We start from the raw sequence: 27,573 nt of genomic DNA, 5'->3' as shown, positions 1-27,573 counted from the left end.
GTCAAGGTTGGACCCTGCCTACATCCCGCTCTTGCCCAATCTAGACAGGCAGCACCTGGCAGGAAGTGTCCTTCCCAAACCGGTGTTGAATGCCCTCACTTGCCTTTGGTGAGAATTTATGGCAGGCCGATCGACATCAATGGTTCCCTCTCCTGTCTTTACCACCTTCATCTTCTTTGCTGATTGACCAAAGCCTTTTTTTTCCTTGCACCGACCTTTGATACCTACTCTTGTCTCTACCGTCTTCCTATCCCTTTATTCTTGCTAAACCTTCGCCAAAGATACACCGGTTACCAACTTAAATATCTCCTGGTAAGCGCCAACACGTCGACCTTCATCATGCGCTTCATGTCGGCCACTTCCGCCATGTTGGCCTCAGCCCCTGGCCTGGCTCTCGCTTCCGGATCTCTGGGCTTCGCTCTCGGTTCGAAGCAGCCGGACGGGCAGTGCAAGTACCAGGCAGACTACGAAGCGGACTTCAGAGCCATCCGCGATGCATCGGGAAGTGGCATCGTGCGCATCTATGCCGCCGACCAATGCAACACGGCTCAGTATATCCTTCCTGCAGCGAAGCAGGAGGAATTCCAAGTGATACTGGGCATTTGGTAACCCAACGTCGTCCAGCGATGCACTCCACTTTGCCCGAATCGAGTGAAGTTTAAATTCGGTGAGGGTACACTCTGACTCGGACAGGCCCGACACCGAAGCCTCGTACGCCGCCGACAAGGCCGCAATCCTGAAGCACACCCCCGGCTACGAGGATCAAGTCTACGCCATCACTGTCGGCTCCGAGTCCATGTACCGCGGCAACTTCACCGGCACCGAGCTGGCGGACAAGATGAAGGACATGAAGAAGGCGGCACCGCACTTCAAGATCGGCACAGCGGACAGCTGGAACAAGTATCAAGACGGCACGGCCGATGCCGTCATCAAGGACGCTGACATTCTGCTCACCAACGCCTTTTCCTACTGGCAGGGTCAGACGCGCGACAACGCCACTGCATGTTTCTTTGACTCTATCATGCAGGCGTTTGGACGCATCCAGAGTGTTAGCGGATCTACCAACCGGCCTGAGCTCTGGGTTGGCGAGACGGGTAAGTCGGTTTGCTTTACTCATCATCCCGATCTCCGTCGTTGCCTTTTTGGATCCTCTCCATCAGCTATGTCATACAATGTGATCCCTGATCGCCAAACTTCTTGAATCTACACGGCCCTTGTGAACGGACTGCTGACACTCTCGATTGAAACTAGGTTGGCCCAGTGAAGGTGCAAAGTACCAGCAGGCTGTCCCGGGACAGGACAATGCTCGAGCTTTCTACGACCAGGGTGTCTGTGGTATGGTCAACTGGGGCTTCAACGTGTTCTTCTTCGAGGCCTTTGACGAGCCTTGGAAGCCGCATGCCATTGGTCTAGATGGCAGCGAAGCACCCGAGACTCACTGGGGCGGGATGGAGGCCGATCGCGCTCCCAAGTACCCCCTCAGATGTTGAGCAACCGTGGCTACTGGTTGACTTGAATACATACGCCGTGGAGGGTTGCTGAGTGTCAAACAGAGGGAGACAATTCAGATGGCATGGGCGGCGTTTGCTCCGTTGATGAGAGACTGACAGAAACCAAAATACCCTAAGAAACGAATTCAGTATTTACACTTTGCTTCCTTATCTGGTAGTCGATGAAATGAACCCCAAGCAAGCGGGACAAGTGAAAGTACGTTCTCGATCGGGAGTGTATGTTTCTATCTTCTGCGCATCTGACGCGTGATTGTGTGATGGTGTGGGTATCGAGTCGTCTCAGGACCGGAAAGACAAGGGGACGAAGCAGCGCAGAGGTCCAGGTTCCCAGGTCGACAACCAGGCACGCGGACATGGACCGTAGCACGTAGTTCAAGCTTTCGGTGAGATAAGATGCCCTATTCTCCGTGCCCGTCCGTGTGGGGGCTTGAGAGTGGTCGAGAGTGGTCGAGTTTGGGCTTCGAGGAGAGACTTAAGGTTTATGCGGCTCATGTATGGAGTAGCCCCCTCCCCCCCATGTACCTTGCCAAGAATAAGAGTAAGGTAGGTTACAACGGTTGCCGCTGGCTGGGTGGGGAGAGGGGGGGAAGGAAGGGACCTAGAGACGGAACTCACGGGAGACGAAGTGAGAAAATCTGGAACACGGACAAGTCGGGACGAAACTGAAGCATGGAGCGGCTATTGGAGGGCGTGGTCTCATGTTCTGCTACGTTGAGGATGAATCTGAGGCCGGTTTCACGTATCAGCTTGTTTTAGTTTTTTTTTGGCATTTCAGGCACGCGGAAGTCTAAAACAACTATGCCGTGACAACTTGACATGGGGAAGAGGGGGATGAAGGGGGATTTGCTAGGTGTCATTTGTTGTCGCGGGTGGAGGGGGAGGCGCTGTTGCGCTGGATTTTTGCTGTTTGATGGACGCCATGGCTTGTCTGGTGTGAGTATCATCTACGTTCGCTTAGAGTCATGTCTTTGTTATTGGTGGGGGGGGGGGTTGTTAGTGGTAGTCAGCCCAGACTGTCCAAATCAGCGCATCGTCAACGAAAGGGAACGGGGGGTAAAATGTCCAATATTTTTTGAATTCTTCACGAGAAAGGTGTTCTAGTATGTAGTAGAAAAATTGGGTGTGAGGATAAGAAGAGAAAATTTGGTGAAGAAGATGCCAAGACTGCGGATGCAACTTGTCCTGTCTGCCGGCGCTTCCAGCCCGCCGCGGCGGAGGTCCGGAGGGGGAAGACGACAGGTACGGCACAACAAGCACACGCAAGTCTCGGATGCCAACATTAGTTTTGGGGGTGACCGTAATCCTCCGCTGCAAAGGTCCACTGACGACATCCCCTCTTTTCCCGGGCCCTCAATGTCCTCTCTCTCACCAGTGTCGTCAGTCATCGTCGTGTTTGAAAATGCCCAAAATAGTTTCCGCCAAAATAAAAAAGCCGCTGATGCTGATGGATGCTTTTGTGAACCGGTCACATATGTAATAGTCGTAAATGGTACAGACGAGCCTATTGGCGTCGAATCCCCCTCCTTCGTGAAGTGGCGCGTAGAGATAGGAGAGAGCGGCGGAAATGAGGCGGTTCATCGGAATCGTCGTGGGAGTAAGTGTGCTCACACGTCCGCCCAGATTGGCAGGAGTGAGGCAAAAAGGTTGCGGGGGAATTGACTTGCTCCCGACGAGCTCCGGCCTGTCTCTTTCCCGCCTGCTCTCTCATCGCTCATGGTATTGCATGAGACGCGAAGCGTTGTAAAGCCAGGCTCATGTTCTCAAAGGACTAGGAATCATGTTAGCTTCTTCGTTGGGAGGTCATGATAACGATCCTAGATTCTTGACTTACGCGCAACCTTGAGGCGTCACCACACCAAAGAAGCAGTCGCCCGATACTAGTTGTGCCGGCGGGATGACCTGATTTTGACGAACGGGGGTGATGACCACGCCTGCGGAGGCGAGTGACGCGCACAGCGTCGTCAGGATCGCGAGTGAGACCTTCATCTTGATGTCGTCGTCGGCTTTGGTGTTCGGGGAGAGGGCGTGACAAAAAAAAAAAACAAAGGCGGCTCAAGATAGCTGCCTTGCGTTCGCGCGAATCGGACCGGGTGGCTGGACGGTTTCTCCCAAATTCCACTCTCTTTCTGTTTCCCAATGATTTTTCTTTTTTCTTTTTTCCTTGGATTTCCTGAATCCTTCTAGTCTCCGCAGTGTTCGTGGAGTTGGTGTTCGTTACGGACGTCGAACTAGCGACGAATCGTCTTCGTTGGTGAAAGAGTGTCGTTGGGGAAGTATGTACCGGAAGGTCGGCAGAAAAATATGTATAGCGAAGGCAAGGTTTTGGATCAGACCAGCTGGGCTCGTATACGCAAGTACGAGCGGGCGTTCGGTAAGTAAAGAGAGGCGAGGTGCCGCTTTGCTGTCCGGGATACAATCAACACGCAAAAGAGGTGATGGGGAGAGAGTTGTGGTGGAAGGATTAGAGTTCGGGAGGAGGATGTCGGTGTGTTAAGAGCGAAAGCCCGATGATAAAATTGTGTATGAGCGTGCAGATCTCGTGGCGTGCGTGTGCAGGTTCGTGCGTTGCGTGCGTTGCGTGCGTCTTGCTTGAGGCCGTGTGTTCGTTGGTGGTATTGGTGTTATTGGCATGGGATGAGGTGACCGTGAGACGAGAGGTTGAGATGGTAAGAAAAAGCGAGGAAGAAAAAGAGGGACGCGGGTTTTGAGATATCGGACGATGATGGGCTGTGACGAAACTCGTCTCGACAGGGGTGGTGGCACCGGGTCTCTAGGCGCGAGTACCTCACTTCTCGTACGGCAGGGAGGGAGAGAGGGGGGGGAAATATGGTGTCGGACACGAGGTCCAGGTCTGGTCCAGCTGCGTCTCTAGGCCTGTACCCAAGCCTTCTTCGAGTGGTAACACCTTCTGACTATCGATGCTAAGCATTCGAGGTACAGGGCATGCTCGCCCTCGAGAGCTTGAGGACGGGGGGGTGGGTGATCCCTTTGGGGATGGAGGACCGAGATGAGCGGGTGGAGTTTCAGGGTTGAAACCCATCCATTGCGGCGGTGCGCGGTTGCGGTGGTGCGTGGATGCGGTGGGAGTTGGCTTGGGAAGTGTGGTGAGTCGATTTTGATTTGCTTCTTGGGCGTGGTTCATTTAACGGGATTCTTGGAAGGAGGAGGGGCATCATCCGTGATAGTGTTGTTGATGCAATGGCCGAATGTTGGTGAGTCGATATCTCAAGTGCCTCCCCTCCATTCACGGTTGTCGACTTTGCGCCGTGTGGCTGCGGGCCAGCGCACGGAGAATAATAACCTAATAATGTAAGGTACAGCGCGGACTGCACAAACACAACCGCCGAAGCCGCCACCACTGCCCACCAGCAGACATCAGCAGACCGGGCCCACCAGGGACGGCGGATCGTTAGATGCTGGAAAGGCCCCTAGTCCAGCCGCCAAAAACCAAGCAGGGCCAGGGAATTAAGGTTGTGCGGTCAAGGCAAGGGGAGAGAGAGGATGAATTGGATTGGGCAACGACATGTTCGTTGGTATGGAAGTATTCGTATACGATGGACGTGAAAACAGAGCCGTTGGCGGTGGGCTCCAGACCTTCTGGAATGGCAGCGGGGATCGATTGGATGGGAGGCACAATGGGCCAAGACGGCAATTCGGTGCCTGAACCCCTGACTCTTTTCTCGAAGACGACGCAGCATGATTGGCCGAGTAGGGCGGACCTGAGGGGACATGCGACACGCCCGGACTTCGAGCCGCGCCACACCAGGGCCACTCAGAGGGGGCGGGTTGGCTGCTCTGTGGTGGGGAAAGGCGCTGAGTGGGGCTGCATGTCACGGACGCCGGGACACGACCGAGGGATGTAAGGGGAGATGAGAACGGTATATTTGATTGGTCAGAGATGGGAAGAAGGGGAAGGAGGCAGCTTAACAGGTCACGTTATCATCCAGTCGTCGAGACACTCAGTCGTAGGGGGCTTGCGCCAGAGGCTTGAGAAAATTGTTAGTGTACCTGGCCGGTGGGTTCTTCCTGTTTGATTATAACAAGCTTTCCAACGACAACTCGAGACAGCACGACAAGGGAAAGCCTGGTGGATGCAACTCCAACGCACATGGCGCACTTGACGGCGTGCCTGACTGGACCAGGGGCTTCGCTGTCACTTTGGCGGTTTCCAGGGATTCCAGCAGTCTTAGCATGACAGTTACGACGGGAAAGCCACAAACAACCCCAACCCCCTTGACATGGATTCGGGGATTTTGGTTTGGAGATCCCACTGCTTTCACACTCATCAGGCCCCTCATCAGTCCACAATCACACCCCGTCAGCGATTCATCGACGTGATCCCTGGCGATGATCTGGCTACCTTTTTTTTCTCATAGTCCAGTATTGGGGGCCAATATCGTTCGCGGATCACTGGCCATTGCTGGGCGCGGCGTCCTAGGGAAGCTGGACGCGTGGCGGACACGTCTGGACGAGGAGGATCTACCTGATCCAAGGAGGGCTTGGTCATGGTGAATGGCACGGTGAATGTCACTCATGGATACGTTGTCCCGGCATTTGACGCATCGTGACGAACTCGAAACGTGGCTGAAGGGCCTCTGGAAAGTGGACTAGTAACCACATTGGCACATACCCGCGACTAGCTTGATGGCTTCTCCTCCCTTCCACTCGGCACAGTTTGCAGTGGGGAATGGACCATGACAAACGCAGAAACGCAGGTAATGCGGGATCCCGCTGAGGTAAGTTGCGCTCGTCCTCCATCGGCGTCAAACGGGATCCAATTGCCGGGCAACATATGCCGGGACATACCCTGCTTCAATGCGCAATGCTGAATGGGGGAGACCTCAGACAAGTGTCGTCCAGTTCAGCTGAAGCGGCAATGTAAGTCACAACCGCCTTGTTCCCCCTCACCCTCTCCCCTTTCTTGAAGGGCCAAGGACTTGCACGCACGAGCCAGATGCTGGACGATTCTCCCGTCTCCCTCCTTGGATGAATTTGTGACAATATTGGCTGACTCTCCCTTGCCCTCCGTCACCCGTGTCCTTCTGCGATGCGGCTCTGCCGCTTCGTCCCGTGGGCCCGCCATTACTGCGCTGATCTTTTGATACGCACCGGGAGGAACGCAATGTATCTTCCGCTCTTTTTATTCATGCTGTGTACGGATCAGTCCTCCTGTGAGAAGCCTCGAAAGACGACATATCGTCCGTGAGCTTGTGGAAATGAAAGATTCCCCTTACGGATCCCTTCCGGATGGGTGGTTTTGTCCAAACGCCACACACACGATGTGATGATGTGCCTATGCTGAGAAGTGGACCATTCCTCTGCCGCGCTGTGCTGTCGAATTATGTGCCGTTTTGCCCGAGACCTTCTGTCCCGGTGCGGTGGTGATGGAGAAGGGTCTCGACTCCTGTTACACAATGTCTCGTCAGGGCGGGTAGTCGGCCGGTGGAACGACATGCCGGGTCTGGCGGGCAAGCAGTTGACAAAAAAAGTGATACACAGTGTACTTCTCACCAAAAACCCACGATCGAGCCCTTGTTAAACAGCCCAGGGAAGCTCTAGATTGTCTAAATTTCTTAGATATTACTATTTAAGAGCGTATAATAGTTTTAGTTTATTTAAATTAATTAAAAGATTGAGAAGTAGTCAAAGTAGTGGTTATGGTGGAAGAGGAAATGGGGGTTATTGGGCGAGGTACTGTGTATCACTTTTTTTGTCAACTGCTTGGCGGGGTGGATTTTGACCACGAAGTTGGGGCAGGACCGTTGGCACTGATAAATGTGCCAAGCCTTCTTGGTGAGGACTATGATCGAGTGATTGGCCACGCAAGCGCCCAGTGGACGTGGGCATGAGAAATCGTCATACTTCATTCCTCACCGGTGCTCTATTGAGTTGAGTGACGTGCCGTTATCGTGCTCATCGAGTGTGGATTAGGAAAAGCCCAATCTAGCCCGTCACTTATGGTATCAACATATCATTTTCATCTTGACTGGTCTGATGTGTTCGCAATTGACAAGTAAAGCAAATTCCAAGTTTTTCGATTACCCAGCTAAGCTATGTGAAGCATTCGTGCAATTGATTCCCTCGTTTTCCTCCTCTTCAGTGTCAAAGCCTCCATCCTCAGTCTCTGTGTCTCAAATCAATCTGTCTTCTGCAAAAATCTCCAAAAATCTCCAAAAACTTTGCGCAACGTTCTGTCAAAATGTTCTCTGGACCAAGTTCATGAAGGCTGCGCTGATGAGCATCCTCCAGGACACTCTTGCCTCCTTCCAACTCTTGTTGTCCGAGCTTGATGAGTCCATGTGTATAAATGCAACGAGGTACGTCTGCCCCAGTGTCGCCATATATATTTTGTAACAACTGAAGCGCATGAGCTAGGTTTTCTTCTGCGTCCACCAGCGATCCTTGGTGATTTTGAAAAAGAGCCAAATCCATAATTGAATGGACTTTGATTACGCCCATAGGTTTCTTGAATTGCTCGATACAATGAATAATTTAGCGCTGGATATTGATTGCAGCCGTTGGGCTTCTCTCTACTTGCTCCTCAGCGACCGGAGGCGACGTGCTTTGCTGCTTTAGTACGGAGGCCTCCCGTTAATCTTCTTGATACAAGTTCGAAGTTCATTGCAAATATCGATAAATCCAGGGTCGTTACAACTACTGAACTTGGACATAGTAAGATGGTTTGCGTGGATCCCGATGGCATCTTCACCTGGAAATCTGGCTGAGTCTTTAGGAACGACCTAAAAGGAATGTAAAGTCAATACACTGTCCAGAGGTCGCCGGAATTGATTGGGCCAATTTACCAATCCAATTCCCGGGAGAGGCAACTCTTCATAGAAACAAGTGATCTTAATGGTGCAGACACCCGATGTAATCTGCGATTCTATGATGTAGTGGAAATTGTCCTGAATCTCGGCCAGGATCTCCGATTCGGGGTTCAGAACACCGAGAATGTCGGTGTTTGTTTGCTTGAACACTCCGACGGACTTTCCAAGTCGTTGCGCCCACAAAGGAATGTTTAAGCCGCGGTGCGGCGTACCAAGGAAGAGGATGGCTCGTGTAGATTCGATGACTTCTTTGAGGTGCTCTCTTGTATGGGAGCGGACAAGAGCCTATAGAAAGATGGTATAGGTATCAGTATCACAGTATTAAATTTCGATTTTCATTCGAGCCTCATGACGGTGAGAACTCCGGTATAACGTACAGCTTGACAGACTAGTCCACCTACATTATGGCAGACAAATATGATAGGTCGCTCAGACTAGCAATGTTAGAAAACTTTTTTTGCAGCAAGAAACTGAATGGCTCACGGTCTCGGTTCGGGCTCGAAAGCCTGTAAGTCTATGCAAAAACATCGCCGCGTGGTCTCGAATGCGATTGACCGAGGCGCCGTATCCGTATGCCAGAACTCGAGCATTCGGTATTTCGTACGGAAGAAGAGTCTTGGGCCAAGGCTCAGACGCATTCTCTGCCGTCCAAGTCTTCTCGCGGTGGCCTTTGAGACCGTGAATGAACACGATGCTGTGTAGAATGTTGTGAGCAGGGGAACGGAATATTGCGAGACTAGGCACCTCTTACTCAACTACGGCTTTCCCATTAGCCGGATCGTACAGTTGGCTGATGCCTATTGGATCATCCGAGTTTGTGTTCGACGCGAATGCTTCGGAGGAAGCCGTGGTATGCGTGCTCGTCGAAGTGATTAGTGTACGCATGGCGGGCGGGGTTGTAGAGCTCTCCGCTCGGGCTCGGGGCGCTAGCGGGGCGTTCTGAAGTCGGTCCTCGGCTTCGTCACGGTCTTTGAGCCGGTCTTTTCGGAAGAAGTTACCCATCGTTGCAAGGACGACTCGATACTTGCGTAGAATCCAACGGAGACTAGGACAATAAGGATAGGTGAGGAAGTAGAAGCAGAACCACGTCTCCAAGAGAGAGAGAGAGAGCTGAGTTAGGAGACAGCTCAGTTGCAGGAGAGGGGCATAGGCTGATGGGGTTTTATATCTTCTTATTGAGCTGCGGCCTGATCACGCATGGCTAATAATTTTAGCTATTTTCTATCATCTGTCATAAATTTAACGGAGTCTGGGAAGCGCTTAGGAGAGGGGCATAAGTTGACGGAATACCATATGGTCTTATTGAACTGCGGCCTGATCACACATGGCCAATAATTTGGCTAATTTTTATTATCTACAGAAATCCAACGGAGTCTGGGAAGCGCTAAGGAAAGGGGCATACGTTGACAAAGTTTCATGTGGTCTTATTGAGCTGCGGCCTGATCACGCATGCAGGGCCAGTAATTTTGGATGTTTTCTATTATCCACAATAATCCCACGGAGTCTATGAAGCGCTTAATTGTTGGGCGCTTAGACTCTTAGCTTACTCATCCGCTCGCCCCGCTCACCCCAAGCCTCATCTCTGGCATCACTTTACCTAGTTAAAAGCAACCACTTCCTGGTGAACAGCTCGGTGAGGGCATTGAACTTGGACTTTAGAGTGAGAGGCCACTTTTGTGATGAGCCCCTGGCGTCGCGATACCTGAATTCAGAGAGGGGTCCTCCCACGCAGATAGCTCCATAATGTGACTTCAAGATCTCTCTGCAGGGTAAAGTTATCTATGCCGAGCAGGTCGCTCCTGTTTGATTGGACCATAGAAAACAGGAGCCTACCTGTCGGATTGGAAGCCCAATTCGACCTCGAGTCAGCGCCAGCGCAGGGACCATCTGAGGGTCTCTGTATCAGCGTTCAACCGGCGATCCAACCCACGGTTGGAACCTCTCTTTTCCTCTTCACGCAGAGATCAATACAAGTTAATTGACCCTTCGTCACCACGGTTCGATCGAACAAATCACCCTGTGATACGTAAACCAACACTACCAAATAAAAAGGACAGTCTCCTTATAGCCTTACCTAAACCATCAATTTCCATTTCCATCGTGCCGCCTTACATCTCATCGGTAGGTAATTCTTCATATCGCAGCTTGCCAGGAACCAACTGAATCAAAGCGTCTCTGTTTCAGTCCTCGTTCTTCCTGAAATACCAGCCTCGAATTTTGTTGAGAGCATCCTTCATCTCCAAAGCCTCCTTCTCCGTCAATGCCGCATCATCTGCACAATTTCTTGGAGTTCATAAATAGCTCCCCTCGTAACTCATGTCAAACATGCCATAAGCAACAACACTCGAAAGATCTGCGTTTGTCATGAATCGAACTCTACTCTCTCTACTCCCTTGAGTAATAATCCGTATATAGGCGGCGCAAAAGGCAGGCAAAGGCACTGTCCACATGGTGCAGGGAAGCGACCTTTCACTTGTTGCGATGGTGGAGAGCTCGTCTTCTTCAATGCTGATCCAGGAAAGAGGCAGGAGAATGAATCGGGACTTTGGCTTGCCGTAAAAATAGCGAAAGCCTTGCTCCGCAAACTCGGAGAGGTATGCTAACGGAAGATCGTCGTCTTCAGCGAGTTTTAAGCCGCTAGCTGTGGCAATATCGTTTGCTTCTTGAAGCTGATCATCTGGGACCAGAAATAGCAAGGACTGTATTTGAAGTCAGTGAGAGGCTATGAATGGGCCAGGATATTGGTAGCTTACCGATTTGGACGCGAGCGGATAGCCCAAACGGCTGAGCAGAGGAGTCTCCCATTCCACAATGGTAATCTTGGACTTGTCAAAGCCCTTCAGCGTTCTGAAAACTTGATGATCCATTTCAGGTAGCATACTAAAGTTGAGACGGCGCAGAGAGCTTTTCTGGGTGTATTTCATGTGGAAATGGAAGTAATCGGTGCCAAGAGTGCGCCCTGGAAGACAGGCTGAAAGACAGTGGGTAGGACCACGCATGAAGTGAATGAGAGAAATCCGCCTGTGTCTCATCACCTTAGGTAATTTGTTGCAACCATTTGCACTACGCCATTTATATTAGAGTTTTGCTACACTGGCGGTGTCATCTGGCTATCTGGGCAATGTCCCACTTATTAGCTAACTACCTAGGCAGTGTAAATGTCTGCACTCCGCCCAGCCTACTCGCCCGGGGCAGTTAAGTACAGCCCAGGGCAGTTGAGCAGCCTAGTTATTGAACATGAGCACGTTGACAAACGTCAGAAGATGAGAACCATGCGGCGGCTCTATTGATCTACAGAATGGCAAAGGTCTCCATCCAACACAAACCACCTTGGCTGCCATAAAAGCAACAAAGGAAACAACTTGTATAAGACGAGTGGACAAATCCAACCCCCGATATCCGTAGTCCCCGTTCTGCGCAGAAATAACCTCCCCGGCCACGCTCGGTCGGCGCCGGCATCGGCTCCGGCTCAATGAACGGTGTCGCAATCGGGGGGCAAACGCAGGGACCCCACCTTGTGGGGCTTGCCGAAAGGCAGTTTAAACGTCACACATCTCTCTCTCCCTCGACTTCCGAGGCTCGGACTAAGAGGCCCAAATTCCAACCATCAATGCTACAAACTCAGCCTGCTTCACGGTAAAGCCACAATCAACCCATCGCGCACCCGGGCAGGAAACGCGAGACGATGCTCCTCCAGATCCTTGGGTCCCTCCAAGGACTCCGGACCTCGACCATCGCCTACGCCATCACCGCCCTCCTCCTCCCCATCAGTCTCACCCTAGCCTTCATCCTCCACAATGGCAACGTCGCCTCCACGCGCAGGAAGCTCCGGCACCTGCGAAACATCGGCGTCCCAGCCAACCACAGCCATATGGCGGACCAATTCGACCCCAAATACGCCATCCCAGAAGACACTCACACTCATACTCACACTCCTCCATCTGGCACGCGGGGACCGATCCGCATAAAGTCCATCTACATCCACCCCATAAAATCCTGCGGCTTCATCGAGGTGGACAGGGCCCTCCTCACAAAAACGGGCTTCGCCTACGACAGGTGCTTCGCGCTCGCCGCCGAGACGCCCGACCCGGAGACGGGCACCGTCTCGTGGAAGCTCATCAGCCAGCGCACCAAGCCCAACATGTGCCACATCAAGACGGACATCTGGCTCCCGCGCGAGGACGCCAGAGAGCACAACGAGGACCCCCTCGTGCAAGCCGGCGGGTGCGTCGTCGTGACCTTCACAGATCCGGACCCCCCACACTGGACCCAGCGCATCGAAACCCTCCTCCGCACACGGGACCCCTCTGCCAAACCAACCCTCTCCTTCCTCGTGCCCCTCCATCCCACGCCAACCCTCGTGGACGAGTACAACATTGGCCTCAAAACCTTTGGCATCCACGCCCGCGACGCAACCGGCCTCGACATGTCCCAAATCCCCTCCGTCGCCACAGCCCTCCTCCCCAAACTCAAGAAATTCCTCGCCATCCCCCCCAACCGCGGCCTCACGCTCACGCGCTGCACCCCCGAAACCCTAACCCGCACAACCCTCAACCTCGCTCCCGTGCGCCACATCGGCTCGCCCGCCGTCCACGGCTACACGGACCAGCAACCCGTCAACCTCAACAGCCTGGCCTCGGTCCACGCCGTCTCCGCCCTGCTGCCCCCCGAAAACAGACCCCTCGACGCCCTCCGCTTCCGCGCAAACCTATGGGTCACCGGCGCGCCAGCCTACGCGGAGGAGACCTGGAAACGATACCGCATCGTCCCCCCGGCAGAAAACGCAAACAGCAGAGAGCCGCGATCGAGGGCGAGGGCAAACGTCTCCCCAAAGCTCTCCGTCGTATGTAGAACCTCCCGCTGCACAATGCCAAACATCAACCTCGCAACCGCCACATTCGACACGTCGACACCCTCCGCGGAAAAGAAAAAGGGAAAACCGCAGCCCAGCACGACGCTGATTGAGCACCGCACCCCCGAGAGCGGGAACCCGAAAGCGCTGGGCTACCTCGGGATGCACTGCGTACCGGAAGACGACGACCTGGACGAGGCCCAGAGGCAGGGGCGAGGGCTGTACGTCCACGTCGGCGACGAGATTGAGGTTCTCGAGACGGGGGAGCATTTGTACGGGTCTACTGCGAATGACTATTGAATCTTTTCTTTTTCTTTTTCTTTTGCCCTCTTTTTTAGAAGTGAGTTCTGTCAAAAATATTGGTTCGTTATCGAACTTGAAAGGCAATGTGTAAGTAAGTAATGGTCAAGAATAGGACATGTCCAAGTTGTTTTCTTGCTTCAAAAGGAGTCAAAAAGGCTTGTAAATATGTCCTTATGATTTAGCCAAAGCCGTATTTTCAAGGGGTTGCTTGCTCTATGCCGAACGTTTCGCCTCACAGTAGATAGTCCCTCGCGGTAATTACTTTTGGTTCCTCATTGTGTGAAATGTCTTGCATGGTTCCTTTGTATACATCTCAAAGTAGTATACACGTCTACGGGTAAGGTAACCCAATCAGAGGTAGCCATAAATGATAAGAATTGGAGATTCACGTAGGCCAGAAGAAGGCAGCAAGATACCTGTACAAAGGTCCGATGAGAATTTTTGAGACCGTGGGACGAGCATGGTGAAGCGGCATAGTACACTCCACATCAGGACCAGACGTCAGCAAGATAAGCCACACCACATTGCAATGGGCCCATCATGTAATTCGTAGCAAATGAAGCCGTCATAAACACGTTTGAATAATATGCTGTTGTCATGATGATAGAAAAAGGAAACCCCCCTATGCCTCACTAATACAATCATTTCGATCCATCTTCCCCACCCCCTCTGCGTTTCCAAGCCAGCCAACGCCGACTTTTGACTTCCATCCTGGTATCAAAAAAGGATTTTTCGTTGCTCTCCCGCCTGCCTGATTCTACAATCCCGATTTGGACCAGTATTGGTATCTATAAATGAACACCCCGTCTTTCTTTCAACGTTTGCATGACAATAATGAAATATGTGTGTGTGAGTGTGTGTGTATTCCCAACGTCTCCTCCAATTTGTTTACTGAATCTTGATCGCCTCAAACAATGTGAGACTGAGAGCCGTGTCATTCTCTCCGACATTGGGAGTCGGCTCGCTAAGCATCTCCCACTTGCGGTAGATGAACGGCGTTAATTTATCCGTGCCTTGCATGGAGATCGGCATCTTAACCCGCGGCGGCCCCGTTTGTTGTGTTGTAAGTTGCTGTCGGTGGGCAAGCACAAATTGCTCCGTCGGCGGGGGCATGTGGCTGAAGAGGTACCGCAGACGGACATCCGAGGACGCTGGATTCTGCATAGTACCACCGGTAAGCAAGACTCGCACGCACTGCAGGCGGACGTCGTCTGGCAAGGTGTCGACCAGCAGCAGGGCCAAGTCGAATACTTGCTGGCCAAGGGGTCGGCTGCTTTGAGTATCCTGGAATGCTAAATTGTCCAGCTCGAGTGTAAGACCAGAAAGAATAATCAAGATCCTCGCCCGGATCTCAAACGCAGCGGCATTGACTGGCGGCTTCATGTTGTTGGCGGCCTGGGGTTGAGCCGGTGCTGGCACAGGCTCATTTACAGTCGTGTGCAGCGTGATGAACCGCAGCAACGCGGGGAGCCAGTACCTGAGAATTGACGCGCGCAGGTCCCTCTTGTTGACGTCGTCGGTTGCGAGGAGCTCCCACAGCTCTGCGATTTTCTCGACCATGCCCGAAGTGAGCTGCGATGTTCGAACTGGCGGACGACCTCTCAATATCGCCTCGACTACCGACAGCAGACTTGCGGCTAGCTGGGTACTTTCCTGCGAAAGAGGATCCGCAGTCGGCGGGTTCTTCTGTGACGGGAACAAGCCCAGGAACCGCAGATGAGCTTGCTTCTTGAGATGTTCCGTAATGTCCTCGCTCAGATAGGGCAGCATGCTAGTCCACATGACGTTGTTCGCGGACACTGCGCGGTCCATTGCCCTGGAGAACATGTCGACCTGTGTGAGAGCCTGCTCGCCTCCACCGGGACTCGTCGTGCTATCCGCCGCAAGGCCAACTGATAGCTTGAGCTGGCAAAACGGTAGAGTGAACTCATTCGCTAGTTCTAGGACAGTCTCAAACGTGAGTGGTGAGCCATCGCCGGCATCGGGTAGCAGAAGTTTGGTTGTAATCTGCGCGAATAGAGTAGTCAATGCAGGTTCCGGGTTTTTGATACCCAGTGCTTGAACCACCGAAGGAGGATCCCGTAGAACCAGGAACTTCAGTAATTGCAGCGCGGTGTCCTTGATGGCAGCATTCACGAGTGGCAACAGGGATAAGTCGACAACTCCCTGTAGCCTCGAAAACTCAACAAGAGCGTTTCGAACAAGGTACACCATATCCTTGTGGTTCTGGCGCGGTGCCACTCGTTGCTGAATGTAGAACCGGTACGTCTCTTCTGGTGTCAATGCAGTCTTGGCGGGAAGAGGCATCGTCGTAAGTGAAAGGACTTCCTGCATATAGGTCGTGGTGCTGTTGGGGGGCACCGAAGGGTTCGTCGCGATCCTACTAGCCTCGACAGATGTCGTAGTTAGAATAATGGGCAACGTCAGACAACCCATGCTGATGAGCAGGGGGTAGATGTTCTCGAGCCCAGGGCGAGCCTTCAACGCGCTGATATGGTGGACCCAGTCAGTCATGCGTACGTCAAAGTGCTGTGCGTCGAAAATACGCAGTCTTCCGAGAAGTGCACTGTAAGCACGCTGCCTATCCGGTGACTTTGACCAGCAGGATTCCAGCCGTCCAACTACAGTCTGGAAAAGGCGATCCATGGTGGGCCGATCAACGCTGGTCCCACTCATGAGGAGTTTCTCAATCTCTTCGTGTAGTTCGCCCTCAGCATCCTGTAGCTGCGCAGTCATGTTGTCGGACACGGGCGAGCATGCGTCGATAGGGTTGTTGCGATCGCATTGATGGAGCTGCTGACGCAAGTAGACAGCAGTATTCGTGTAGCCGGGTATGAGAGTCGAGAGATTTGCCAAAGATGCCAACAGAGGTCGCGCAGCAGGTCCTTGCTCGTCACTAACCGCTCTCAGCCTCTCCATCAGGGCGTCGAATAATTCCTTGGCCACACCGAGTGCTGCGAATATTGGTAGGTGAACATTGAAAGTGTCGGCGCAGGAAGCAAGAATCTCGGGGTTAGAGGCCCTTGACACCAGTTTGACGATTTCGACGAGGACTGTGTAGTCGGATGCCGCCTCGAGAATGGCACGAGCAAAATTGAACATGCCCGGGGAGACTTGGGGGCCATTTTTCGTCATGATGATTTCCTTTGTGAATATTTGCAGAAGCCTGGCTCCGACCTCAGTTTGCAACGCACGGTTGCTGTTGGAAATCAGCCTACAAAGCTTCCCGACCGGTACAGGCTTCCGCTGGAGCATCGGATCCCCTGGCGGGAGAGGAAGTCCCATAACATGCTGAACGCATTTGAGAGCTGTGTTAATGTCCTCGGCTTCGTCATTGACGTCATAGGATGCTCGTCGAAGGAGACTCGCTCGAGTCGCTTGGGCAGAGGAATTTAGAGCGTGGAGAGGGAGATCAACCAGCAGCCTCGTTGCGCAAGGTCCTTCCGCCTCGGTATCGGCTGGTTTCCTCAGTCCACCTCGAGCAATAAGCCAGAAAATATAGCCCTGAAGTTGGAAGTCTCCCGATCGAACAATTTCCGACACGAGTTGGTGGAAGACCTTCTTCGAAGTCGTTTCGGTTGGCGGGCTGTGACTGAGGAACTCAAGTATGGCGGTCGTCATGTCCACCCCAGTAGCCACCCAGGTCCGGAGAAGACTGGCAGTGATATAGACCTTGGCCATGCCTGGTCGGTGAGACGAGGTGCACCACTCTAGTAATGTGCGTACTATCATTCCCTTGTCTTCGCTGACGGCCCAACACTGCATAGCCAAGTCGGGGCTGTACAAAGACATGAATGAGGTGTCGAGATGTTTTACAAGTATTTGTCGGTTTGCAGGCTGCGAATTGCTGGCTGAAGCAACTAGCTGCTCGTTTCTGACATTGATCCATTTGAATGCGTTCTGGGCAAAGTCGTTTTCGATCGGGATAGACGCGAGTAGAGCATCTCTGTACTTAAACCAAGTCGCAGGAGATACAAAGTTGTCGGAGTAGGCGGATAAGAGGGGAGTAAGAAGGGATGTTAACCTCGTTGATAATTGAACGAGGATATCGCGGTCGGGATCGTTATGGATCTGGACAGTTAGTTGCGAAGCCCTCCCGGGTCTGGATCGACATACCGTGTTGAGATGGCTGAGTAATGCATTCACTAATCGTCGGCCATATCTCCTCAAACGAAGCAAGTCCTTCCAGTATATCTGTGTTGTGAGAATCCACATGGGTAGCTTCGACTGCGTAGAGTTCTCCAGCCCGGAGACGAGCCAGTCCATGTAGTGGTCGCGGTCGAGTAGTTGTTCCGCATAGAGGTGCGTCGCAAGCCGAATGCTGTAGCGAGGTTAGTTCGCGCGCATGGGGTATCGCATGATTAAGACTTACGCATATTGAACCTTGGCCTTCCAGTCATTGTCGCCAAAGGCCGTCGAGACTCCTTCCACAAATTGCTCCACGAATACTGTCCAGTCTCTGAGCCACTTCGCCTCGCCACCGAGCACGAAGGGTCCCGGACCGTTCCCCTTTCTCTTGAAGGCTCGTATCTCGTTGGCACCGACGCACTTGACCAGCCAGACAGCTCTTTCCGTCGGGACATTTTTGTTGAGGCAATGGTCCAGGAGCACTTTGCCTCTGATACCGTGGGGAATGGTTCGGCTCAGTCGGCGCAACGATATCGATGGGTTCGCCAAGTCCCTCAGCCACATTTCTCGCTTGGTATCAGTGAGGGTAACGCGCGGCGGCGGCTTGAAGGTCGAAGGCGACGATATCTGGCCATTCAGCTTCCTCTGATTCAGGACACCGACGAAGATGTTGGACAACAAGTTGAGTCCACTCTTATGCTTGAGGGCGGGAAAGAGTGCGGCCTTGGCGGACTGTGTCTCGACCGAGGCCTGCGGCTGTTTATCGTAGTATCCATTTTTGATGATCGATTCGGTGTATTGGTCTTCGGGGTGGTTTCCGGTCCAGGGGAAAAAGTCGGCGTGACCCATATCCGGGATATCTCGCGCGCCACTACTCGAACCTCCAAAGCCTGGTTTTGCTGCCGCGTCGGTCCGCGGCTTGCTAAACGGCGCATATCGGGGGGCGACGCTGGGTGTCTCAATGTGGTACGGTTTCGGACGGCCATCCTTCTTCACAGCAATTACAGGCGCTGGTGCATCCTTGGCGGCGGCGGGGACGACGAATCGCGGGCGGCGTTTAGGCATGGGCATCGGGGGGTTATCTGCGTCGACGGGCTGGCCCTTGGCCGAGGCCGGCGAGCTCTTATCGGTGAGGTTTGAGGCTTCGTTCTTGGGCATGAGGCGAGAGGGCGTGAGAGTCTTTGGGTTCTCGCTGACGGCGTGCTGGGCAAGCATGGCCTCGTTGGACAACTCCAGCTTGAGGCGAGAACCTCCCCTCCGCGGCAGTGTGCCATATCTGTTCTGGGCGACGGCAGCATCGTTGGCATCGCCAGTCAGGTCGATGAGATTATCTTTTCGAACGGGCGACTGGGGCAGGTACTGGGCGGATAGGGTACGTTGTTGGGTCGGCCGTTGGACTGACAAGCCCGAGCTGCTCAGAGTTCGCTGCTGGGGCGGTCGCGGCTGGACGCCCATTGGGGTCCTTGAGGTCATCGCAGGCGGAAGTTCCGAAGCGACATTGCTGATTTTTCAAGAGATGATCGTTGTTGGAAGTAGTTGAGAGGCGAGGGAGTCGAAGCGCCGGGGCTGCGATGCCGAGTGCCAACGGGTTGACGATGCTGGAGTGATGTCGGATGGAAGGGGGGGAGGAATAATCGGTCGACAGATTGATGTCGGGGATCTGACGGCGTCAGCCGCGCTATCTGTGCAGCGGTCGGGGGTGCAAGAGCGGTTTGCGAATTAGGATTGATTATTAGTAGGCACTGGTAGGGTGCCTGCAGCGGTTCAGCGGTACAGCGGCGGCGGGCTGCAAAGTGCGCGTGGGTATTTCGTACGGATACAGAGACGGGGGCGCTGTATCTCCGAAGGTTCCCGCGTCTGTCAGGTTCGCTGAAGTCGGATGACTCGCGACGGCCCGCTGGAAATGCTGTTGCGACGTGCGCTGGTTGCTGAGACTGTTGAAGATTGTAAGAATCTATTTTACGGTGTTGCAGCCGTTAGTACAGGTGCCAGGCGAGGGGAGAAGTCGTGTGGCAATGAGTGGGTTGAAGCAAGAGTAAGGTCAGGTAATGTGGACAAAGTCAGGAGGCAAGGAGCGGAGAAGCTCGTAGTCCAGGTGAGAGAGAGTCTTGTCCCCAAAGGAGGTACGATGGGGGCGAGCGACAGAACTTCGGAAGGCAGGGCAGCGAGAGTGAGAGAATGAGAGAAACAGAGAGGGTGTGTGAATGTGACAGGAAAAGTCGCCGCGGCTTGGGGGTGTAATGCAGGCAGCGCAGTGTGTTGCAGGGGACCATCAGACGGACGGCAAAGATGGTTCGGAATTAAGTGTGCCTTGGCTCAGCTCCAATGAGGACGAATTCAATCCGACCGAATTCAGACTAGGAATGGGGAATGGTAATGGTAACTGAAAATGGGAAAGGCAAGCAACAAACACTGAACAAACACCCTGTGGACGGAAAGGAGGAGCGGAGGGTGTGGCGTGTGATGCGGGATGAGATGGGAAGGGAAAGGGGGTGTGGGGTTAGAGAAGAGTTTGAATGATTACTGTGGGAAGTGAGTGAGTGGTGAGAGAGAGAGAGAGAGAGAGCGCGCGAGTGAAAAGAAGGTGTGTGAGAGTGTCGGCGTCCAGGGAACAACAGCTAAATTGCTTTAGCCGTGGGGTGGCACTCGGGAGCCGATGGGATCTGCGGTTCCAGGGAACGGGTCTTTTTTCTCACTGTTTGGTTGTTTGGGACCGGGACGGCGACTTGGAGGAGTGGGCTTGATGGATGAAGCGCCTCGTTCTCCTGTGGACTCCACTCCGTACGCTGTATTACCGGTATTGAATTGGGACTTTCTCCGAGATGGATGAGGCTCACGGACATGTCCAGGTTGACGAGTTGCGCCGAGTTGCGGGAAGCCCCCGATAAGCGCAGGGACTGTCTAACCTTGCTGCACACACTGCTACTTATACACAGAAGTGTGTCTCTGTGCAAGTCCCAACTCTGCAAACTCGGATGCCGTCCCCGGTTGCTTTACCTACTACGTATTGCAGGGTTGATTCAGAAGTACAGAGTTGACACCCACATCTCAGACCACAACATGCAAACAAGGACTGAACAGCAACGCTGTCCCGCACTTGGCCGAGGGAAAAAGAACAGTTTAATGTTTGGGCATACAGTTCACGGCAGGCAAGAAGGCGGCGGCGCGGCAACGTATCTGTCCTCCAGGCGGTAAAATACGAGGTTGAGGAATCCATGCGTTGCAGACTTGTAACCGCACAGCAAGAGACTCCCACTTTGTTCTTCGTCGTCGTCGTTGTCGTCGGTAACATGAGACTGGTTGCACGGGGAACAATTGGTAACGATGCAATGTATCCGTAATGAGCTAGGAATGGAAGTCGGAAGCTTGCGAACAAATTGTTAATGACCAGGCCAAGGTGGCGCCAAGCCCGGATAGGCAAGGTTGGTTGCTTTCCCATTAGCTGGGGGTGATTGAACACACGCCTCACTCCTCTCCCTCTCTCCCGGTTTCTGTCTCTCTGTCTCCATCTTCAGCATGGTCAGCAGTGTACTAAAGTGTAAGACAAAAATGGATCACGGTTACCTATCGTCATTATCAATATCATTACCACCATTAGCCCCCTTTTTTGCCTTTTCCAAGCTTCGTATCAGACTTGCATCTTCGCGTACAAACTTTGGCAGTCATCAAAATAACCCGAAGCATGCTAAATTAGACAAGTGTCAGTTCGCAGTCGATGCTGACAAGGACCGGGGCACCGCTTAGTAAATGTCCACACACATAGTGTACGGGTACACTACCTTACCGACCGAGTACTCTGACCGTACCGTACCTAAGCTAGGAACCCAAACTCCCGGGTGTCCCTTCTCCCAGGTCACAAATCCTCCTTCTCTCGGGGCTCCGTACCGCTGGAATGGGAGAGCCCATCGCGCATCGCCAGGCGGAAGGGCGGAGAGAGGAAGCCGGAATAGGCTGTTGTGAACTCTCGTTAGCCGCACTCGGCCCCAAGACCCCAGGACGACGCAGCCGCTCCTATCGCCCGGCCTGGCCTTTTCCTGCCCTCTTACCCCGTCCAATCGAAGCTAACGTCCATTTCCCATCGCCAGCCTGCCAGTGCCTACACTATCTACAGGCGGGCAGCTCCTTGGGTTGCTGTCGCAGCCATCTGTACGAACATCCGCGGCCAACTGCCACTTGCATCTTGGCCGCCACTTGCAGGTGCTTCGCTCCAACGCCACCACCCAACCCAAAATCGATACATTCGCTTCGAGCAGGTCTTGTCTTGTCTACTGTCTGTTGCATCTGATTTGTCTACGACCCCCTGTGTTTTGTCTCATCCGCACAACCCCCTCTGGCCCTCTCACCATTCGCCCCCTCTCCCGAACAGGTGTTGAGAGACAAGAACAACAAGCCCAGCTTTGAAATTAGTAGGTTGTCCATCTGAGCGGGCGGCGCTGCTATCCGCAGAGGCGGCTACAACACCTACCACCCCTAGTTGACACAAAGAACCGGCCTGCCTCTTCCCGCGTTTCGTCCAGACTCTCCAACCTACAGGGACATCTCCCTCTGTCCCTGGGTCTCTCACCAACCACTGAGGGAGGGGCTGAAGAACCCTTCGGCTTACATAGTGTACCGAACAGCATCCCGGTCGACTGTCCCAACTCTCCTTCCCCCCAGGCCCTGGCAAAGTTTGTCTTTGGCCAGCGAACCAAAACGTGCCAAACCATGTCCGCCGTCCGTCTCACTACACCGGACCAGGCACCGCGGCTGCTTGGTTTGCGTTGCCCGCGTTGCCCATGTCTTTTGATGGCTGAATCGCCGCCAGGTGTCACGCAATCTGCCCTCATACTGCATGCGATCCGCCACTGCAAATCAAGTGGTACCTGCCGGGGGTGAGCCACTGAGAACTTGGAATTCGCCGAGCTCCTGCCACCAACAAGAAAACACACGATGCCCCGTACCCATCAGTCATGCTCTTCAGCTGACATGACCTGCTCTCTCGTGTGACCCCGTCATCACCGCTCGAGACACTCGCTGAGGAGGCGTGCGCCAATCTGGTGCTGGATTAGGTAGGCAGGTTGAAACGGGACCCAAAGATGGTGACAGCTGGAGACTTTTCGTTGGGTTTTGTTCCGCGTCCCACCGCTCTTCCAGACCAAGACTCTTCCTCAGCGGCACATACGTCTCGCAGAGCCCGACTGTACACACCCGTCCCTCATGCGCCAAACGATGTCTAAAGTCGTAGGCCCGTGTCGCTGCGACCAAAGCCTGAGCCTGGACGGCCGTTAGGTACTTATTTTTTTTTTTAGAAAAAAAAAAACCACCGGTCACGGTGGCACGTCAGTCCATAGTACCAGCAATTTAGCGCACACCTCATCTACAGGGCGTCGTCCCCCGAGTCCCCGGCATGCCCAGTCCAGACTCCAGAGACGACGTCGAAACCTTCTTTGGAAAGTTCCAAGCGAACTCCAAAAAGAGTCCAGGGCCCTTCCCAAGTTCCTCCTCTCCTGCAGGCCCCGTGTGGGGGAATAGCTGTGCCTGCAGGGCAGAAGCGGCCGCGGCCTAGCTGTTATCTAATGCTTATCCTGCAGCAGGCCCGCATACGGAGCTAGGTACTGTCCGCGGCAGATAACGGAGAGATTTCGTAAAGGTGCAGGAAAGCAAGACCAAACAGCTCCGGCAAGTTCTGATGTAAATTGGATGCCACGGAGAAGGCGACGGAGCAATATGCGACAATCCTTCTCCCCTTTTCCTTTCTTTTCTCTCTTCCTCTGGGCCCTCCGTTGGCCGCATCTTCCGAGGCCCCGCAAACTTCGGCCCCTAGAGTGTCCACGTCCCAGAGTCAGACATTGAGGGATCCTGTGGTACCTATCTCGCCTACGGCAGAGATATGTAAATGTCCAGCGGAGGTTGTCCGTACTCTTCTCTGTAACCCTCTCTCTCTCCTCACTCCGCCGGCGTACTCGTGAAGTCGAATTCGGCAGCGGGACGAACAGCATGTCAGGGTTGAGCCCGTCGGCCGGAGCGTCCGCTCGCACTGGACAGAAGGCGATCCCATCCTAGTCCCAGGTTGTGGAAATCCCGGGCGCGCGAGCGGCGCCTGTCGTTATCGGAATCCGCGTCCCTCGGAATCTCAGTAACTTTGCTTCCCACTGTCAGATCGGTTCGTGGGGCGGCTCTCGGAGGGGCCGCTCAAAGGCTTGCGCGGACATACACACCCCCAAAGGTGGGGGGGCGTGGCCACAGGGGAAAACGTGTCTCCGGCTGAGTGTTTGCAAGCGGGGCAGTCGGCCGGCCTTTCCTTCCCCAGCTCTGCCCGGTCTTTGGGGGGGTCGCGTGCGTTTTGCCTGACATGTTAGGCGCAACTTCCTTTGGCAGGTGTAATTGCGGCCCGTCACTCGGGGAGAGCTTCATTCGCGCATCCAGGACGTGGTACCTATCCTCAGCCGCTCTACGGATACCTCCCCCCTCCACCACAGCTCCGTCGTCCACATCTGCGTTTGTACAGCACATCATCCTGCCAAGCTCACAATGGCGACCAAGCGGGATCAGCGCCGGCCGGACCTGAGTATGTTGACCCCGTACAGTCACGAATGTCGTTGCTAACTTCCACAGTCGTCCCCTATCAGGAGCCCAAGGCCAAGGGCGACTCCACCGAGCTCTCCTCGACGCTTTCCTCCACCCTGCCAATGGCTGCGATGCTCACGCGCAACAAGTTCATCGGATGGTACGGCACATCCCTAGTTCTCATTTTAGCGGTATCGAAAAGCACGAAGCCTCGAGCTGCGGCGAGCAATTGCGTTACGGGTTTGCGTGAGGTTTTTGGATGGGGATCAGATTGAACTGACGGGGCAAACCAAACAGGGCTTCTGTCGTCTTCAGCATCCAGACCTGGCTCGGAGAGAGCGAGGAGACCAAGAAGAGTTCCGCGACGCCGGGCTACTTCTCCGTGGGCATGTCAAGTATGTGTTGGTCCCCTGGCCGCATTCTATGAGCTTGGTTCCCTAACAAAGTACGCAGTCATGGCTCTCGCCGTCAGCTACCTTCCCCTCTTCCTCCCGCCTCCCGCCCAACGAGGCGCCGCGACTGGCACCGGTCCCGCTGCTCCCGTTCCTCCTGCGTAGACACGGCAGTCCATATAACAGTCTATGAAGAGAAATTATTCCGAGGGCGGCGTCGATAGGGCCTGTCCAGTATTATAGAGAGTTGCAACATGAGACAAGGCATATAAGCAGAGTGGCCTGCGAGCATTCTGACGAGTCGATGATGGCGTCGGGGGGGCAGGGTGGAAAATTGTAGTATAATACCTGTTGAAAAAACCTAAAAGCGGGCGAGAGAATGCCACGCGGTTGTTACTCAAATCTTAATAGCATCAAGTTCATTATGCTGTACCTAGTCCACGCGACCATTGCCATATGATGAGGTGGGTAGCCAACAAGAGGGACGTTGTCGCGTTGTGCGATTGTCGATGTAAGGGGGCTTATTTGATGTCGTCATATAGCAACCGACCAATTACCTGCTTTCACTACAACTGCATGCTGCAACTTCGACCTTCACCAACTCCGACTCACTTACATCCCCTGATGAGTTCATCCAGTCAACCGGTACTATCCTCCACGTTTTTGCAAAGCTTCACAGCCGGATTTTCAACATTATCCCAAGACTGGTAAACCATTCAGATCATAGAGTAGCGCAATGGCCTCTTTGATAACCGAGGCCTCGGTCCTCGCTGCCTTTGATGAAAAGGTGCGAGATGGGACCGTGATGTACGCGGAGGACATGGAGAAGATCTATCATGATGATGGGGGGTTCAAGGTACTGTTTTCTTCTTCTCTCTTCTTCTCTTCTCTTTTCCTTTCTGGTCACGCCCTCGTGGTCTGGCATCAATACTGGGCGTACATTTTGATGATCCTCATCCCTACTTCGGTCTTGATGAGGATGAGGAGATCAGAGATAGGGCAGGGTGCACAAAAGGGGGGTAGTCCCAGGGACGGGAAAAAACAGGACAAGGAGGCAAAGTGCAATTGTGGATAAAGACTCGCGCTGACATTTCTGCAAAGTTTGAATTTCGATTGACAGCCGCGTTGAAGAGTAAACCTGCCGCGGTGGAGGATAACGCAGAGCTGGATGAAGCCCAAGGCAACGGCAAAGCTCGTCCCGACGAAAAGGGGAACTCTTCTCAACCGACCACAGCCAAGCACCACCACCATCACGACCAGGCCGACGGCAGCGAGCACAAGAACGAGATCGTGCTCGACAAAGAGGGGAACCTCCCGGGAGGCGACATTAGTATCGCCGGCTTCGAGCTCACGACCGTCGGCGGAGGCGGGGGCGAGGGCGAAGCTACGCACGTGTTGGCCTTTAACAAGTTTTGCGCATACCGACCGCACCTGCTTCTCTTGACGGCCAACGGGAGGCGGAGGCAGTTTGAGGGACTGGATGAGCGGGATCTCGGGGCCGCGGTGGAGGTTTTGGGGGTGTTGAATGGGCGGTGGGGTGGGGAGGTGACGGATGGTAAAGGTGATGAGGGACAAGAGTATCTTGTGATTTTCAACTGTGGCAAGGAGGGCGGGTGTAGTCGGCTTCATAAGCATATGCAGGTCATACCCGCGCCGGATGCGATTCCCATGTGGCCTGACCTGGTTAGCGGTTGCGGGACCGGGACCGGGACCGAAGCGAAATCGAACGGAGGTGGGAAGCAGCAGCAGGAGCCGCCGTTCCGGTTCTTCGTCCATTATTTCCCTCCCGACCTCCCGAACGGCAACGCCGGCACAGCACCCCCGCCCTCGGTGAGCGATCTCGCGGCCAAGTACAGACATATGCTCCGCCAGGCGACGGACCTGATCCCCGGCCGCGAGGCAGTGGTGGAGGAGGACGGGGACGGGAGGGCCGTGGCGGTGCCGCATAATGTTATTCTTGGGAGGCGGTGGATGGTTGTGATTCCGAGGACGAAGGCGGGGGTGGAGGGCGCTGATGTGAATGCCGTGGGGATGCTGGGCGTCGTTTGGGCTTCGCGGCAGGAGACGGTTGGGAAGTGGAGGGAGTTGGGGGCTAGATGGGTGCTCGGGGAGGCTGGTGTGAGGAGGTGAAGTGTGTGAGGTAGGTCGATGTGGGATCTTACTTGGTGGATTATTTGTGATCTGAGGCTTGATAATTGAGAGTAGGGGAATGGGCAGTGGGATTAGAAGGCTGAGGGACTTGCCTTGGGAGTTGCGATTTGCTATAGATATTAGATATAGACGCCGGCTGGCATAAAGTGGACGCTCAACGCCAGCAGGATATGGATAAATATTAAGTTTATTAGACGATCTGTCGATCTCGCCGTCCTATCAACACCAGTGCTTTCTGAAATGTATCCTGTCGGGGGCGTGCATGGTCAGTTCCTGTGAGTCAATGTGCCGGTCTCGGCCGACCTTCACTTGCAATTTTCCCCCGCCAATATCATTCATCTACCCATCAAAAGCATACCGTAGTCTAAGTTTCCAACGCACTGGTCCCTTTCTATATTGAAAGACTCCCATGAACCTATCGTCTCGTGGTCTAGGACTCTAGATGCTATTGTGGAAGCTTGGTGGTGACTTGTAGGATATATCGGGCATTCCTTTTCCTCTTTTCATGTTCGTAGAAGCAAACACTCTTCGCTTTTGTTTACTGATTTTTGTTCAAACTCTTTGTTATCTTGCGTCTTGTCGTTATGACCTGTCTCTACCGTATGAATTGATAGAAGCTGATCTGAAGGCACAGCCTGCAGCCTGGTTGCCGATTGGTAGGACACAAGGTAAGCTACATGAGAGAGATCTAGTGATGTGTCATATTGGTCTGCAAAACTTGGTTCCGGGCTCCCAGATGATTACGCTGAACCGAGCGTTTACCATACCAGATATCCTGCTCTGTCTAAGGAATCAGCTATAGTACCTCGATGAAGAAGGGCTGATTTCGGTAAACTGCTGCGAGCCACTGGTCAAGCATCTCG

General features: G+C 53.7%; 9 protein-coding genes across 9 annotated transcripts; 4 read left to right on the top strand and 5 right to left on the bottom strand.

Annotated features, from left to right (window-relative positions):
* Positions 1-339: 339 nt before the first annotated feature.
* CORC01_08861 (glycosyl hydrolase family 17) lies at positions 340-1,490 on the top strand (the record flags this gene model as incomplete). The annotated part of the gene is made up of 3 exons (XM_022620491.1): positions 340-605; positions 694-1,094; positions 1,252-1,490. 3 exons carry the CDS (start codon positions 340-342, stop codon positions 1,488-1,490), a joined length of 906 nt encoding a protein of 301 aa, XP_022473025.1.
* A 1,773-nt stretch (positions 1,491-3,263) lies between these two features.
* Positions 3,264-3,497, bottom strand: CORC01_08860 (uncharacterized protein; the record flags this gene model as incomplete). The annotated part of the gene is made up of 2 exons (XM_022620490.1): positions 3,264-3,279; positions 3,343-3,497. 2 exons carry the CDS (start codon positions 3,495-3,497, stop codon positions 3,264-3,266), a joined length of 171 nt encoding a protein of 56 aa, XP_022473024.1.
* Positions 3,498-8,240: 4,743 nt separating this feature from the next.
* CORC01_08859 (uncharacterized protein) lies at positions 8,241-9,340 on the bottom strand (the record flags this gene model as incomplete). The annotated part of the gene is made up of 4 exons (XM_022620489.1): positions 8,241-8,251; positions 8,377-8,623; positions 8,822-9,032; positions 9,090-9,340. The coding sequence occupies 4 exons, from the start codon at positions 9,338-9,340 to the stop codon at positions 8,241-8,243; spliced, it is 720 nt and encodes a 239-aa protein (XP_022473023.1).
* Positions 9,341-10,518: 1,178 nt separating this feature from the next.
* On the bottom strand, positions 10,519-11,205 carry CORC01_08858 (uncharacterized protein; the record flags this gene model as incomplete). Its single annotated transcript, XM_022620488.1, has 3 exons — positions 10,519-10,610; positions 10,812-11,037; positions 11,092-11,205. 3 exons carry the CDS (start codon positions 11,203-11,205, stop codon positions 10,519-10,521), a joined length of 432 nt encoding a protein of 143 aa, XP_022473022.1.
* Positions 11,206-12,023: 818 nt separating this feature from the next.
* On the top strand, positions 12,024-13,490 carry CORC01_08857 (uncharacterized protein; the record flags this gene model as incomplete). Its single annotated transcript, XM_022620487.1, has 1 exon — positions 12,024-13,490. One exon carries the CDS (start codon positions 12,024-12,026, stop codon positions 13,488-13,490), a length of 1,467 nt encoding a protein of 488 aa, XP_022473021.1.
* Positions 13,491-14,381: 891 nt separating this feature from the next.
* On the bottom strand, positions 14,382-19,076 carry CORC01_08856 (transcription mediator subunit Med12; the record flags this gene model as incomplete). Its single annotated transcript, XM_022620486.1, has 3 exons — positions 14,382-17,564; positions 17,610-17,814; positions 17,866-19,076. 3 exons carry the CDS (start codon positions 19,074-19,076, stop codon positions 14,382-14,384), a joined length of 4,599 nt encoding a protein of 1,532 aa, XP_022473020.1.
* Positions 19,077-19,580: 504 nt separating this feature from the next.
* CORC01_08855 (uncharacterized protein) lies at positions 19,581-19,847 on the bottom strand (the record flags this gene model as incomplete). The annotated part of the gene is made up of 1 exon (XM_022620485.1): positions 19,581-19,847. A coding segment is annotated over one exon (267 nt), but the record flags the coding sequence as incomplete, so codon positions are not given.
* Positions 19,848-24,131: 4,284 nt separating this feature from the next.
* On the top strand, positions 24,132-24,724 carry CORC01_08854 (uncharacterized protein; the record flags this gene model as incomplete). Its single annotated transcript, XM_022620484.1, has 4 exons — positions 24,132-24,168; positions 24,216-24,327; positions 24,465-24,562; positions 24,621-24,724. 4 exons carry the CDS (start codon positions 24,132-24,134, stop codon positions 24,722-24,724), a joined length of 351 nt encoding a protein of 116 aa, XP_022473018.1.
* A 571-nt stretch (positions 24,725-25,295) lies between these two features.
* Positions 25,296-26,689, top strand: CORC01_08853 (ATP adenylyltransferase; the record flags this gene model as incomplete). Its single annotated transcript, XM_022620483.1, has 2 exons — positions 25,296-25,415; positions 25,661-26,689. The coding sequence occupies 2 exons, from the start codon at positions 25,296-25,298 to the stop codon at positions 26,687-26,689; spliced, it is 1,149 nt and encodes a 382-aa protein (XP_022473017.1).
* Between the last annotated feature and the right edge of the window lie 884 nt (positions 26,690-27,573).

The sequence above is a fragment of the Colletotrichum orchidophilum genome (genome assembly GCF_001831195.1).
Source record: "Colletotrichum orchidophilum strain IMI 309357 chromosome Unknown Scaffold_77.1, whole genome shotgun sequence".
In the NCBI taxonomy this organism is placed as follows: domain Eukaryota; kingdom Fungi; phylum Ascomycota; class Sordariomycetes; order Glomerellales; family Glomerellaceae; genus Colletotrichum; species Colletotrichum orchidophilum.
This window is presented reverse-complemented; position numbering and strand designations above follow the sequence as displayed.